We start from the raw sequence: 17,095 nt of genomic DNA, 5'->3' as shown, positions 1-17,095 counted from the left end.
GACGTCAGCTTGCACACCAGCAAGGTCATTTGTAAACATGTCATACGGCTGCTGCTGTTGCTAAATATGCGCCAGAGGCTTTGATATAAGTGCTCAATATTCTAGATAGAGCAAGTGTGTGAAATAATACAATAGTACATTATGAAGGAGACAAGAAACTGCTGCCAAGGAATACACTAAAATAGAGGCATCATTATATTGTGGGGGAGGGATAAGAAACTGTGCATTGTTTAGGAATAAATTTAATAATGATAATAAAGATTTTATTATATTTTTGAAGGAGTGAGTGAAGAACAAACTGGTGTTGCCCAGGAGCAATAACTTCAAAATTGAAAGCCGAGATGAAGGACTTATTTTTAATTCATTAAAACAAGAGGAATGGGCTGAGTAGGGTGAAAGAGAGGGGGGGGGGTGAAAAAATGGGGAAGAGGAAGAAAGAGATGTTACAATTTTGACCCTTTCTATTTTGTTTGTTATGGCCACCGGCAATGCTGAGTAGCTCTGCTAGTGTATATATATATATATATATATATATATATATATATAGAGAGAGAGAGAGAGAGAGACACACACATGGAGCATGATTTTTATTAGTTATCAAATGGAATAAGTAGGATTTTAAAGAAAAGAAAAAGTTACTTTTCAGTTTTTTTTTGTTTTTGTTTTTTTTCAGAGAAATAGATATCAATGGAAAGCATGAAGTATTTGCTAAACATATAATCAAACATGTTGATTGAGTGGACTATTTCAGTTGTTTAACATATATTAGGTCCCAAACAAAATTGATATAATTCAATATTAAATTGATATTTAGTAGTTTTATAATAATTGGTTTAACTGCTCAATGTCTTTTTTTTTTTTTTTTTTTTTAACTATCTCTACATGTATGTTAGGTATGTGTGTGTTTTTATGCAAGCTAAATTCAAACATAGGAACATAGCTGTTAGATGTGAGGGTGGGTAATGTGAGTTATATTTCTTTTGCGCTAAGGGCACAAAGGAAAGCTGGAAGCCCTTTGTGAAAGTTCAGATAAATTTTGATAAAATTCAAAAACAATAGCTATTAGAAATAAACTTTCCGTTTCTTTGTAGTATTTTAAAAGGCTGTTAGAAGGGATAATATAGGCACGTCTGATTTAAAATCAGAAATATTTCCAATTTGTATGAAATTTTATCCATAGTTATTAGCAAGACTCCCTAATTTTCAATTTAAGACACCTTAAGCTTGAACCCCAAATTTTAGATATTTTTCTGGAATTAAAATGATTAAATAAGAATTCTAGATATAAGGTTTATTTATAAACTTATCTTTTACACTAAACTGTTGTGAATTTTATATTATTAACTAGCAGAATATTTCTTTGAGAATGAATATTCTGCTGGTTATAAAAATAGAAATTGAATTGTTAAATAAATTATTTTCAAACTTGAATAATTTTAAATTGAACACACACACAAATCACTGTTAGAGAAAACATCTGCCTACCATAAACGCATTTATCACATTTCAGCATTCAATAATTCAAAGAGTTGATCAGATATAAAACAGTCAAATAAAAGTGGTCATAAATGAGATTCATTAGCAAGTATTAATGCTTATAATATAATATACACAAGAAAAATTTACTCAACAGAACAGCTTTGTACCATTTTCATATCTTTTTTTTTTAATTTTTTTTTTTATTACATTTTCACCCCAAACAAGGCACATTGCCACTTTGGTGTAGGGGGCTACCATCAGGGGCAACAACTACTGGGGCACTATGTACGGATTTGGGCAGCAAGATGTCGGTTCATGTTACACTTGAACTTCTGCATGTCAGTACAGTTGGGGAAGCAGGGACCCGGAAGGGAATTCCAAAGTCTAGCGGTTCTGGAGAAGAAACTACTGGAGTAGAAAGCTCTCTTGCATCTAGGGATCTCTACTGTGTAGGGGTGAGATTTAGCTGCTTGTCGTGTTTGTCAGGGGTATTTACGTTGTGGGGGCACAAGTGCTTGCAGTTCGTCAGAGTATTCACCATTAAAATACTTATAAACAGGCAGAGGGATGCAACATTTCGTCGGTGGGACAGAGGCTGAAGCTTAGATGACAGTTCAGGGCCTATCAGATTGGCGACTCTCTTTTGAACCTTGTCTAGGAGTGAGAGACTAGCAGCAGATGCACCAGCCCAAATGTGACAGCAATACTCCATATATGGGCGAATGGTGGCCTTATAGAGGTACAGGATACTTTCAGGTGTCAGTAGTTTTCTAGCACGGTAGAGAGAGAGCCTACCTTCTTCGCAGCGGTCCTGGCAATGTTTTCAATGTAATTGTTCCAACTCAAGTTTCCTGTGAACGTTAGGCCAAGCAGTTTGAAAGATGTACTCTCAGATAGGGAGTCACTTGCCATTGCTATTGATGGCAGAGGTTTCTTGTAATTATTGAAGGAAACCAGTTTAGTCTTGGCAGCATTGAATGTGACCATCCATTTATGTCCCCATTCCATTACAGATTTGAAGTCATCCTCTAGCGTTTTTGCCATTTTTTTTTTAGTTATGTGTTCATTTGTTTTCCTGCCATGCCTGTTATAGAGTGTGGTGTCATCAGCATATATACCCATCTCAGAGGCAGTTTTGTCGGGGAGGTCATTAATTTTTTTTTTTTTTTTTTTTTTTTTTTACACGGTGGTCACCACTTATCAAGGCCCGGAAGCCACTCAGGGATAAGGGTTATTGCAAGTACATTAAGTTAGTGTAGAGATTTGATGAAGTGTTTACTTAAGGGGGCGGTTCATTAGGAATTTGTTAATGTTGGACTTGAAGATATCCAAGTTGTAGTCAGGTGGGAAGCAGGCAGACGGAACAGAGTTCCACAGGTGTGCAGTTCTAAGAAAAGAAGCTTTGTTCATGGAATCCACGTTTTGATTTAGGCACAGATAAAGAGTGGGGAAAATTATGGATTCAGCTAGACGGGTGTTTTTCGTGAAAGATTGGCAAGGGGGGGGGGACCAGAGATTGGAGTTCAGACGAGCACCTGCCATGGAAATAACGATAAAACAAGGATAGGCTCGCAACGTCTCTTCTGTGGGAGAGAGGTTGCAGGGAAGAGAAAAGGGCATCCCTCACTAAGCCATGAAGTCTATTTTGTACTCTGTCAAGGCAGGATAGGCTGTTTTTAGCAGCTCCTGCCCAGATATGGCAGCAGTATTCCATCCTTGAACAATAGAGGTCCAAGGATAGACCCCTGAGGCACTCATGCATTTATATCATATTGTTTAGATGTACGACCGTCGAGGACAACCTGAATTTTTCTCTTATCTAAGAAGGATTTAATTATGTTAAGTATTCTACCAGTGATACCGTATGATCTAATTTTCCTGAGGAGACCCTCATGCCATACCCTGTCAAAAGCCTTAGATATACCTAGAGCTACCGCTCTGCCCTCCCCCGCTTTGTCCAGTGAATGGTATATACGTTCAGAGATTACAGTGAGGATGTCTGCGGTGGAACGGGCTTGTCTAAATCCATATTGTTTGTCAGTCAGAAGTTTAGCATCTGTAAGGTGACGGACTAGAGCATCGTTAATTATGGTCTCAAATATTTTGGCGAAAAGTGAGAGGAGGCTAATGGGGCGATAATTTGATGGGTCAGTTCTTTCGCCAGAATTCTTGAATACTGGTACCACAGAAGCAGTTTTCCAGTAGCCCGGAAAGCATGATTCATTAAGACATTTGTTGTAGAGTTTGGAGAGAACTGGAGCTACTTCGGCTGAGCACTTTTTTAATAGCACAGCTGGGATGAGATCAGGTCCACATGCTTTATAAAGACAAAAATTATGTATAGAATCCTTATAATTTTGTTTTTTAGAAAATGTCTAAAATTTAAACCTTAGGCTGAAAAAGAAGTCCAGAAAATCTTGCTTGATTGCTGTTTAATAACTGTGAATCAAATCTAATACCACACTATCGGCCAAACTCCAACTTCTGTCCCATCACTACAATGTTGCATTCCTGTGCTTGTTTTACAAGTACTTTAATGGAATGTGCTCTGATGAACTTGTATCACTTGTGTCTCCTCAACACTCATACTCCTGACTAATTGGGGGGGGGGTAGTGTCCTTATTATACCCCTAAAAACCCCTTAAAAATATTCTAAAGAAATTAAAATTTGGTGAATATTAACTGATATCTAATACCCACCATTGAAATTTCACAATTAAGGTAACTGAATTTTCAGTCGGCTTCCATCCCTTTTGACATGACTTTATAACACCTTACACTTAACAACTTCTTAAATTCATAATGATCATATAGTTTAGGAGTGAATTATGTATACACAATTATATACAATACCTAACTTTATAAAGACAGAAATATATAAACAATAATATAAGATGGATAGCTAAGAAATAAAATATATAAAATATGTACAAGTAATTCAATAAAGTTGTACCTGTCCGTTTTTCACAAACTTTTGAAGATAGAACCCCATAATCACATGCTTGGATAAGTATATTTCATTTTGATCAAATGAAGTAAAATAGTACTGTGGTGTCTGCACTTACACCAAAAATCTATAAAAATGAAATATGACTAATTGTATTTGAGTAATAAATTAAATATAGAAACTAAAAAAAGAATAGATGATAATATGGGGCTCAGGTACTAGAGCAGACGTATACAGAGGTCTTCACTATTTGCCTGGAAAAACTGGATGTGCTTAAAAGGATTTAAAAAAATAATGAAATTATTGAAAATTATTTCGATAAATATAACCGTACCCAAGGAGTATAATTTTGGGCTCCACTTCAAAAATTAAACCTAAAAAAAGATAATACAAGGACATCAAGTTTTAAACTTGTATATTCATTTGTCTTTTAAACTTGTATATACATTCATTTGTCTTTTAAACTTGTATATACATTCATTTGTCTTTTAAACTTGTATATACATTCATTTGTCTTTTAAACTTGTATATACATTCATTTGTCTTTTAAACTTGTATATACATTCATTTGTCTTTTAAACTTGTATATACATTCATTTGTCTTTTAAACTTGTATATACATTCATTTGTCTTTTAAACTTGTATATACATTCATTTGTCTTTTAAACTTGTATATACATTCATTTGTCTTTTAAACTTGTATATACATTCATTTGTCTTATAAACCAAACTAATAAAAATGTTGAAATTTACAAAATATTAAAATTAGGGAACACAAAACTCAAATATAAATGTCAGACAAATCTGATCAACTGCACAAAACAAAATTTTTTAACGTTTTTTTTTTTTTTTTTAATGAATGGATAGAATTAACATTAAAAAAAATTGAATTTGAATTAAAAAAAAAAATTAAAAAAAATAAAAAACAAAAAACAAAACAAAAACAAAAACATTTCAGCAAAACTAACCTTGTTAGAAGGAGCAAAAAAAAGCTGGTGGTGTTCTATCGGATTCTTACCTTTTCTTTGACATTATCCTGGCCCACCTGAGCCATGACTGCCTTTGTACGGCTATCAAAAACAATAGCCCCAGAGGAGGTGTCTATAATGAGAGAGAGAGAGAGAGTGGGCGAGATTAGAGTTCTGTCAGAATCAAGCACACTGCCTAGGCAAAGGGCAAGGTTAAAAAACTTATCACGAATTTTTCACATGCTGAAAAGTGGTAGGAGGATGAACGAGATGGCAACACCTGGTGTGGGATGTGTGTTTGTCTAAGCTGCTGTCACAGACAAGAAAGAAAGGAAAAAAAAAAGAATATAAATTTGACTTTGGAGAGGAGATGGAAGAGAGGGACACACACATACAAAGAAAACTTATTTAACTTTAAAAATATATACTTTTCAATTGGAAATATTTTTTTATAGTTTGATCTGAAAAGTTTGATATTTGGTTGAGACTAAAAAAAAAAAAAAAAAAAAAAAAAATTGACAATGCTTTCCTAATTGAATGTAGATCTAAGATAGTGCAATTTAAAATAGATCTGCGTCTCTTTCCGACAATGCACTGCGTCATATCAAGATCAAATAATTTATGAGTAAAATTTGATGAGGAATCAAATGGTTGTATTTATTTTGTACACCTTGGAGATTTTTACAATAATATTGCTAGACATTAACAGAAAACGTTTTAATAACTTGAAATTTATAAAAAAAGAAAGAAAAAAAAAAAAGAAAAAAAAACTATGAAGTTCAGGGCTGGAAATAATACAAATTTAGAGGGACAGGAAATTTTTGGGAAAAAGATACTGTTTTCATGCAAAAAGTGTATGCATTGCCTTAAAAGTTCTGGTCAATTTTTGAAAGTTGTGTTTTTAAATGCTTTATGATTTTTTGACAGACTGCTCCAAGATTCACTTGTTAATAGCAGTTAAGGTCTCATCTAGGAGTCAAAAAGAATCAGTCAACAGTATGACAAAACCAGTAATATTCATGATGTAAAGTTTTGTCAAACTAATTTGAACAAACATTATGAATAAATATTTAAAGAACATTTATGAAAATGACCAAGCTTGGCACTAAATATGCTACCCCCCTCCCCCCAAAAAAGATTATGTTATGGGTATGACATCACTTCTAATATGCTTAAGAAATATGTAAATTTAACTGTCCTCCCTTTAAATAATAGGATAGTCTGAAGTCAGAGTTAGGCATTAGCCTAATAGACTAGGTCAAAAGATATGGTTGTCAGCCTGCAATTGTATAAAGGACCAAAATAATTGATATTTTGAATTCAAAAATATTTCACACTAATTTCTGCTTAAGAAAATTCATTAGGCCAATGTTAATGTGAGATTAAAAAAAACAAAAAAAAAACAACAACCTTGAAATAAATAAAAACTAAACCATTAATGTCAAGGCATTAGCTATTAAATTGTAAAGAAACTTCTGGGCGATTTTGACAGTTCTATCTTCTACACATGCTTTATATAACAGCTGGAATGTTTTTTTTGAAGACATTTGTGCTGAATTTGTGATAAAAAATTAGCCTTTTGCAAATAAATTTTATAACAGATGTAATGTTCACGTCACTTGCAATATGGTAACATAATGTTAGGTTTTGATTTGCTGAGTAAGTCACATAATGGGGGTGTGAGAGTGTTGAGTGAGAGAAGTTTTAGGGTGTAGCATCAACAGCAATTCAATATAGGGATCATCCATTGTCAAGTTTTAACAAACCCTGTAATTTGATTATCTGACCATATGAATAAAAGAGTAAAATGTGCTAAGTTTAAATTATTTTGCAATCCTTTTTATTCACAGCTAATTTTATATACGGCACTATCATGTTGACACATCAATTCTTGCCAAATCACCCAAGTTAAGCAATGATGAGCCTGGCTAGCACCAGATGGGTGACCATTTGGGAAGGCTAAGTGACTGATTTTGGCCAAGAATATACCACATAGTAATCAGCATCTATTGTTGAAGAACTTCGTTTACATCAAGGTTTTCAGGAATATGATATGAAAGGTTGAGTTTATTTGTAGGGAAGACAAGTATGCTGCTAATAAGAATCTATATCACATTATGAGGAAAGAACTGATATCGATGGAAACAGTTATAACCTCTACATCTCTTACTGAAATCAGCTGTTAACAAGTTTAAAAATGAATAAAAGCTGCAGTTTTGACATGTAATGTTTCTCTTTTAAAAATGGTCAACTCATGAAAAAAACTATGCCTCTAACTCTTTATTGCACCTAAATTTTTTAGTTTTCTTGAAGCATACGACTGCTCAACACAATCCTGCATACACATGTATGATGAGGTTTTGGAATCCTACAAAGTATGTCAATCTTGTCAAACTAGCTGATAGTGGGCATGTGTGAATCGACATATTGCAGACAATCTTTTTTTAAATACATATGCAATGGAAATTCAGAAGGGATACAAAATTTCCAAATTACTTAAATATTTAATTTCTGGCTTTTCTGATTTGAACATTTCTCTTCCTTTCCCCTCTCTGGCTTGAGGTTTTCTTTAAAAAATGCATGAAGCATCCTTAGAGGAGTGAATTCATCAGATGTCCTCAATCACGAGTATTATACCCTTGTTGAAAGAAGGACGTTCACTGCTCTTTATCGACAGACTAGATGCATGATCAGGTTTCTTGGTTTTCACCAGAGCCCTAGTTAGCTGGGTTATGGTCCTAATACTGCTGGGTATCAGACCAATCTGTCTTGAGTGACCCTACTAGAAACTTCAATTCCTGATAGCATAGTTGACATTACCCGTTCAACCCACCACCACGGTCAAGAGGAATTGGATTTTAGAGAGTTTACACAGGTTCTGGCAGTATAATATATATTTGAAAATTTTCCGGGGGGGGGGGGTACAGAATTTTATAACGGCTAAATACAGACCAAAAAGCATAATGAATTTAAAAAATGAAAATAAAGGTTAGCTAACCAGGTTTTGTTCTTCACTTATCAAAGCTAAATCGAGGAAAATACGATTTAAAACAAACAAAAAAGTCATGAATATGGTGGGGGTATGAAAAAAAAAAAAAAAAAAAATAAATAAATTAAATAAATGGAGGGGGGGGAATTACATAGAGACTAAATTAAGTCCAAGAAGATTTTCTTTTTGCTTATATATATATATATATATATATATATAACTACTTAATTTACTCGCATAAAATTAATATACAAAAGTATAGATTTATGCATAAACTTTAAGTATTTACTTCAAAAGTGCTCAAGACGTAGGTAGAGCTAGTTAGTAAGTTATAAAATGTATATGGCGATTAAGCTACACTGAATATTCCGCGTTTCATCTACTCTAGGACTCATCAGGCTTATGCGCATAAGCCTGAAGAGTCCTAGATTGGATGAAACGCGGGATATTCAGTGTAGCTTAATCGCCATATAAATTTTATAACTTACTAATATATATATATATACACACACACACACACACACACGACTAGATTAGCTTTCCCCGTTTCTTTAAAGGAGCAAAATTTCTTGGCAGACCTGAATGAGAATCACCCCCACCCCTCCCAGTTTTTATAGTATGTTTAATATGTAGTATAGTTTTAGAGATTGGGGGGGTGTTTATTCTGAAATCCGTTCTTAACATGGGGAGGTTTGGGGTGTTTATACTATGCTGGGTTAGGTTGTAAAAAAAAAAAAAAATAAAATAAAAATATTGCAGAATACTGGTTAAAATTATGAGAGGAGGGGGGAGTGATTCTCATTCAGGTTTGCCGATATCTCCTATGCTATTTGTTTTGTTTTTTTTGTTTTTTTTATAAATCAAATTAACTTCTTTTGGTTGGTAAAAAGGTCAGGCAGATTTTAGCTGCTTTCTTTAACAAGTGAAATCCCTTTCCCCATGAGTATTTTGTTCACCTTCTCATTTTTGTTATGTGTCCGTTTTATTAACATTTTTCACAATCTCCTGTGTCGCTGTCGTCTTTATTTGCCAAGACCCAAAACACGGTTTAAGAACAGATGACTTAAAAAAAATTTTAATTTCCATTTGAATCCAGAAAATTGTTTGCATCTTGTGAAACACATCATTGTCAGTCTGTAACAATCAAATTATTTTCTTTTTCTTAAATTTATTCTTCTGAATCCAAGAATTCATGCATTATATTTGTGGCAGCATACCACCTCATGCGATACATATTTCTAACACTGGTTAAATATGAAGTATAATTATAAGACACTGAAGACAAAGTTATAGTAAGAATAAATCTAATATCCAGAAATCTTTTCAATTTCAATATACAAATAGGTCAAAGAATTCAGTAGAGCCTATCTAATCTCTTCAGCTGACAAAAATATTTTTTTAGTCAGAGAATAAACTTGAATCAAAAGAAATGAGCAATTCATAATCAGTATCATGTAATCAAAAAGATATGGTTTTTGAATATACAACTTTTGGTCTTGGAAACTGGCGGCCCTCCAAGAATGAAATCACCTCAACTATGTTGAAGAAAGATGAAGAGATTTTGGATCAGTTCCTTTATTTTGAAACTAGCCTGGGTGCCTGGCATTGCCCGGGTGTTTGGAGGTGTGTGTTGAGCAAAAAAGTGGTAGTAGGCAGGCAGGCTCAAACCCGTACCAGGAAGGAGGAAATGAAGATGGGGGGGGGGAAGAAAAGGTTAGTGAATTAAATGAATTGGTAATTAATTTTTGCCAGAGTGAAGGACATTGGCACAAGGCTGAATATAAAAAAAAAAATGAGAAAGGTGGGATCAAACTCAAAAACGTAGGGTGATTAGTCCCCCCCCCCCTAACCATTAGGCCAAAGAGGATAGCGAATTCAATGAGTTGGAAATTAACTTAAGAATCATAGGAGTCGCCACGCATGCGCAGAAATGAATGTTGCTTTTAAATCTGGCTGGGGTCCCAGTTAAGCTTCCTGCTTTCGTTTTATTTATTGGTTTCCCCACGAAAGCAAAGTAGACACAAGATGGTTTTTACTGTTGGGGAAAACCAACTCCCACCAAAAAGGGGACTCTGACAGTATCCAAATACGTAATTGGATCAGTATGAAGGGTTTTCCCTACATTGACCAAGAACCAATTACAGAACAGATACTATCCGGGTGAAGGCCAGGCGTTGCCATTCCGATAGTTTTGATTTATTTATATGAAAAAAAAAAACAAACAAAAAAAAAACAAACAAAAAAAACAAACAGCCGACACACCGAAAATTTTATTTAACTCGATAAAAAAAAACAAAAAAAAAACCGATGTCTGTTTGCGAATCCCCCACCCAAAAATCCTTTCATGGACATATACAAATGCTCGTACCCGTTTTGCCTTTTATATAACAGACTAGCAGAGGTTCCCAGGTGTTTGGAGGTGTGTGTGTGTTGGGGGGGGGGGGTTAAAATGAAAACTAAAGAATAAGCGAAGTACCAAACCTGTTTAAATATAAAATAAAAAACGATGCTAAACTTCATAAAAATATATATATATCTATATCTCGGAACAAAAAACAGCGAACATGATGGGAAAAACCCGTTTCAATATTAAAACTAAAAATCGATACAAAAAATATTACATCACCATTTGAACTTGCAACCTTAAGATAATGACGCCACTCCTTTACCCACTGAGCTAAGAATGCGTCAGAAAAATTGGGTTAGCTTTTTATAAACTTTAAACTAATTCAAGAAAGAACCTTTTTTGCGCATATCTTGTAATGAAGGAACGATTTTTTGCAACCTTTCCCTGTAGAAAAGTGTCCCGTTGGGGGTGAAGGAATTAATGTTTTTAGCCGATTTTTTTATACTTGTCGTCCAAAGGGTGGCGCTTGAAAATCATACCCATCTGGTGAAAATCTGTTGCCCGTGTGGAAAGCTTTTGCGAGACATACAAACGCACACACATTTTGCCTTTTATATATATACTTTTATATATATGGAGATATATATATATATATATATATATATATATATATATATATATATATATATATATATATATATAGACTAGCAGAGGTACCCTGCGTTGCCCAGATGTTTGTAGTTGGGCGGGGGGAAGATAGACCCAAACCCCATGTTAAATTTCTTTTAAAAAATTGGGGTGGGGGGGAAGAAAAAGTGATGTAAAAAGAAAAAGTAAAATAAAAAAAAAAAAACTTGTTTAAAAAATCAGGGGGGAGGGAAGTTTAGGTAGGTAGGATTGAACCCAGAACGTTGAGGCGAAAAACTTGATAACTTACCGCTCGCCCACGAAAGGAAAGTAACTAAAAACAATTTCATTTTAACGTTCATAAACGCACAAGTGACAGGTACACTACGAATTTAATTAGGTTACAGGCAATTAAATTCCCCACTTAATTTTAACTGCAGGATAGTTCTTTTGGGTTTGTTTTTTTTACCCAACTTTGTCTGGTTTGTTTCCAACATGTTGGGGAAAACCAGCTCCCCTTTATTAGGGGAGTGTCCAAATGAAAGCAATCATCTGATATGACGGTTTTCACTGACATTGACCAAACGGCCATTGCTTTCTGCACGCTCCCGGCCCATAGGCCAAGGACTGCTCCTTAGTTCCATATCAGTTTCGCTTTTATACGAAAAAAGCCCAACCAACACGTGAGAAGTTGAAATAGCAATAATTTTATAAAAGTTGACGTAAATAAATCTAGCCATGATGGGTGTTCGCAATTTGCACATATGATCGACAGGGTATGTAAGAAGTTCTAAGCGATAGTAACCCACACGTCCTCTCGAGAAGCCCAGCGAAAAAAAAAAAGCCTTTCTTGAACATGCAAAAACTTGCGCGCACGTTTTGCCTTTTATATATGTAGATGAACGAAGAAAAGAGGTGGAGAGTCACAGTGGTTTACCGCTTTAACATGGGGACAGTTTAACAACCCAGATGACAGATTAGTGCTGAGCTTAATATAGGGCATTTCTTGCTTAAAAGTGGAACCATTAAAAGTCAATTTCACAAAAATGTTTTGTTTTTCTCTGGTTGTCCATCACAAAGTTAGACCCAACAATGTAAATGTTTTTGCTTTTTTTTTTTTTTTTTTTTTGAAGGAAGGCAGATGTTTAATCGGCAGTTTTTTTGTTTTTTTCTTAAAAATGAAGTTAGAAAGGCAGAGTAAGCAAAAGTAAAAAAAAAAGAAACAGGAGAAAATAGCTAAAAATGAAAAACGAAGGAAAAAAAAATTTGACATAAAAAGTGATCCTATAAAATGACTTATCATGAATACAAAAATATGACCCCATCAAAAGAAATAACCATTTAATAAAAAAAGGAAGTGATTTTATAATTTGTTAAAGGAAAAAAAATGATTAAGTGAAGTACACCTTGTTTAATCAAGCAAATATACAGATAAAATTTAGAGACACAATAAAAAGATTTCCTAAATCGACATCTGGTTAATAATATGTCTAATCAAAGGATAATAAAGAAAACTAAAAGAAATACTCATTTCATTATTGTTAGAAAACATCTTGGTATACATTTTTTTTGTTATTTAGGAAGAATATTAACAAATACAATTTGAATATTAACCAATACATTGTATTGGTTAATATTCAAATTGTATTGGTTAATATTCAAATTGTATTGGTTAATATTCAAATTGTATTGGTTAATATTCAAATTGTATTGGTTAATATTCAAATTGTATTGGTTAATATTCAAATTGTATTGGTTAATATTCAAATTGTATTGGTTAATATTCAAATTGTATTGGTTAATATTCAAATTGTATTGGTTAATATTCAAAGCATGTTCTGGTATTCACCAATAAAATTAGCTGAATTTCTCAACAGTGACCTAGTAATGATATTTTTTAGTGGTTATGTAAATCATAAAAATGTGAAATGAACCTAAAAATAAATATGATAGTGAGGTGACTATGCTCGTAATATAAAATTGCCATGAAACTAAAATGTGGAAGAAAACATCAGATCACCAAGAACTTGAGAACGATTATTATTTTTGTTGAAATCTGAAAAATTAAATGACCGGTGCTTACTCAAAAACAATATTATGAACAACAGATTCTAGTGTGTCTGAGGGTTGTGAGAGTAGATATTAATATGAGTGAAAAATCACTGTGAAAATCCTCTAAGTGAGAAAATGGAGAAAAAAAATGCAAGAAATTGTAAAAGGGAACAAAATGAATATTTTATGGAATCATGCATCAGAAATGAACAGAAGTGGCTAGCAGAACAGATTAGCAAAAGGTTTTCATTCTAAGGCTATAATAGTCAATGAAAGAGAGAAACTTCACCATTATATATATATATATATATATAAATAAATAAATATAAATTAACATGCAAAATACCCAAATCTTCCAATATTTAAATGGAAATAATATTTTTTAGGGCTTCACTAAATGTCTCCAAGCAATGTCTGTGCACAGAACCAATTCCACTATAAGTGACTGGGATTCAGACCCCAAAACCACAAGTCTGCATCATTGGAAGCAACAACCACTACACACATTACATCTCCCAAATCTGCTTTAAAGAAGGTTGAAAAGACACCTCTCCCAGGGGGTTTACCGCATGCTCAAACACCAACATAAAAATTTCTATGTCCAGGTACATACATACACTTGGGTTGTCACAGTACCAGAATTTTAACTAAAAAAAATAAATATTCAATATTAATTGCAGAGTACAAATCTTTAGAGCCAAAAGAAAGCAAGAGGATAAGAGGATGAAAAAAAAATAAAAGAACAGGGAGAGTGGAAAATCAAAAGTAGATTGTACAAAGGGTAGAAGGAAGGTGAAGCCAATCTTGTTACCTTGGTAATAACGAGGTCAAAAACCCAGTTAATGAGTGAGGAGGGGGGGGAGGTAAAAAAAAAAACTGGATATGTAACTGAAAGTACAAAACAAATACAGTAAAGAAAAAAACAAAAAACAAATTGAACAATTAATTTATTTGGTATTTAACAAAAAACAAAAACATTTTGAATATAAATGGAAAGCAGCTATTAAAGTTGTCAGGAAGTTTTGTTATTTCGGTAATACCACTGGAGCACAGTATGGAGCAGGTGCTAGTGCGAGTACAAAAGATAAGAGTTCAGGTTTAGGGAACTTCTGCCATTACTAATCAATAATTACTACTGTTGCCCATAGAGCAAGTTTATCAGGCATGTTGCAATGTGAAGATGTATGGAAGTGAAACCTGTGAGGGTTGGGGATATGTGTTGCATGGAAAGAAATGATACAATGGATGCATAATGTAAGTCTTAAAGATAACCTTAGTTCTGATGACTTCAGAGGAAGATTAAATCCGGGCAGTATAAGGAGAGGTGTGCAAAACAGGATATTCGTTCAGCCTACAGGGGAAGACCAATGAAAACATAGGAAATGTTAAACATGGACGAGATAAAGACCTGGCCAGAGATAGGTTAGTTTGGAAGTCAATTTCTTAAAGCTGTCTATATGTATGCCAGCATATGAAACTGAATATGGTGAGACGCACGGAAAGTGCATATAGCTAATATTTCATTTACTTGTGTGATATGTGATGGTGCAGGTTTTTACAAAAATTTGCTTGAGTTACAGTAAACGTCATGGAAATGAAAGCATTATTCATTAATACATTTAATCGATGTAACATCAGTGAAAATTTGTATATCAGATGATGTACGCACTTAACACAGAAGGAAATTCAAATTACTGGTCTTAAGAGGCACCAACATCAGGTCCGTAGATAATCGTTCAGTAGTCATAATATATAAGTCTATATGGTAGGGTGTTCTTTGTGTCACTTTAATTCACCTTAAACAAAGCATACTGCCAGCAACACATAAGGGGCTAGTCACAATTAGGGGCCAAATTTATAGGGAGCATGCTAAGTGAGATATGCAACAAAAATATTAGTTTATATTGCATTTAAATTTTTTGCATGTTGGTATAGTCAAAAAAAAAAAAAAAAAAAAAAAGAGTAAGAATAGAATTGCAAAACCTATCGGTTTGAGGAAAGAAATAGTTTCTTTCCTCAAACCAATAGGTTTTGCAATTCTATTCTTACTCTTTTTAGTAGAAAGCCTTATAGCATCTGAGACCCAACACAATGAATGGGTGGGATTTAATCGATTGTCAAATTGGTCAGGTGTACTTACGTCGAGGGGGCTCTAGAGCAGCAAGTTCATTAGAAGTACTTGTAAAACAAGCTCAGGGGTGCAATATTGCAAGGATGGGAGATGGACAAGGGCTGTAGCTTGGTGGACAGTTCAGAACCTATTAAATTCCGGACTCTTTTTGGATAATATCAAATCAAAGGAGACTAGTGATTGGTGTACCATCTCAGATGCAATAAAAATACTCCATAAATGGGCAGATGGTGGCTTTGCAGAGATATACGATGCTATCAAGTGTGAGAAGCTTTCTATCATGCTAGAGGGAGCCTACTTTCTTAGCAGTATCATGTTATGTTTGCACATTAGCCAGAAGAATTTGAATGTTTGACTTCCAGGTAGGGTCATATAAGCTATGGTAATTTGTGGTTGAAAAAGTTTATAATTGATAAAGGAAAGCAGTTCGTCTTTGTAGTATTACATGTTACCATAAATTAAATAAGTACAAGTATGGGTTATGAGAACCTCTTTTTCTGAAATTATAAAAAAAACAAAAAAAAAAAAAACATCTATGATATGACTTTATAACAATAAAAAAGTTTCTATTCAGTCTCAGAAGCTCTAAAAGAGTTCAAACAAGTAAATAACATTTGAATAAAATAAATTATCTATTTTTGGAATCCTACAGAAACGATTTTCTCTTTCATATTATTTCAATGATTCGGAACCTGACCGTTCCCATCCTGAGTGTTATTTTCACACAGTTTCGGTTAATGTATACTCCAACCTTCAGGTGCATCTCGTTAAACTTGGGAATCCAATAGGAACAATAGTTCAAAGAATTCAAATAATATGAATAAACAATCCTCATCTCAAAAATTCAGAAACCTAACTTCCTTTTGTTTATGTCATAAAAATAGATATGGCAACAGAACATTTAAACGAGTTGCAAGGAGTTAAATTTTTCTCAAAATTTAGGATACCATTGACGGTTTTTCCTAGATTTCATCTGGGGTCACTAGGGACAATTATCTTTAGAACATGAAAAAAAAAAAAATTTTTTTTTAAATATATCTTGTTTAGTTTATAAAATTAAAGAAAAAATATTTTTAAATTTAACAATTTACCCTTTTTTTTTTTTTTTTTTTTTAAATTATTAAATCCATTTGCAATTTTTAGAGCTGTCAGTAAGCAACATGTTTTATCACAATGCTAACCTCATATTACATTTTTTTTTTCTTTTCTTTCATGGCAAAAATTGTAAACAATGACGATAAATTTTTTTTTTTTTTTTTTTTTTTTTTTAGGAAAAAAATAAGTCCAACTAGCAATATATCTTCACATTGGCAATGCGAGTTGAACACCTATAATCTATCATAAGCATATTATCCCTGTCAAGGGTTACACTTGAAAAGGCTTAACACTAATAAGAATACAACTAGTGAAATGGTTATCATCTATAACTTTCAAACTGAATCTCATCTTAGTCATTTTACTATCTGACGCTCACACATCAGAAACTGATAAAAGTTTGAACGCAACCCTTTATCGAGCCCTGTAGGTACTTTTTGCATTTCATTTTCCAGTTAAT

The 17,095-nt window shown here is 33.4% G+C and overlaps 1 protein-coding gene across 1 annotated transcript in view; it reads right to left on the bottom strand.

Annotated features, from left to right (window-relative positions):
* LOC145241296 (spermatogenesis-associated serine-rich protein 2-like) overlaps positions 1–17,095 on the bottom strand; it is a 180,167-nt gene that overhangs the window by 126,543 nt on the left and 36,529 nt on the right. Inside the window, exons 2-3 of the mRNA XM_080104044.1 lie at positions 14,023–14,056; positions 5,445–5,527 (exon numbers count right to left, since the gene is read on the bottom strand). Coding sequence (XP_079960170.1) covers positions 5,445–5,480 — 36 coding nt within the window. The 5' untranslated portion in view covers positions 5,481–5,527; positions 14,023–14,056. The remainder of the gene's footprint in view (positions 1–5,444; positions 5,528–14,022; positions 14,057–17,095) is intronic.

The sequence above is a fragment of the Euprymna scolopes genome, chromosome 20, assembly GCF_053919585.1.
Source record: "Euprymna scolopes isolate OS-2025 chromosome 20, ASM5391958v1, whole genome shotgun sequence".
In the NCBI taxonomy this organism is placed as follows: Eukaryota; Metazoa; Mollusca; class Cephalopoda; order Sepiida; family Sepiolidae; genus Euprymna; species Euprymna scolopes.
The sequence above is the reverse complement of the archived record's forward strand: the minus strand, read 5'-3'. Positions and strand labels throughout refer to the sequence as shown.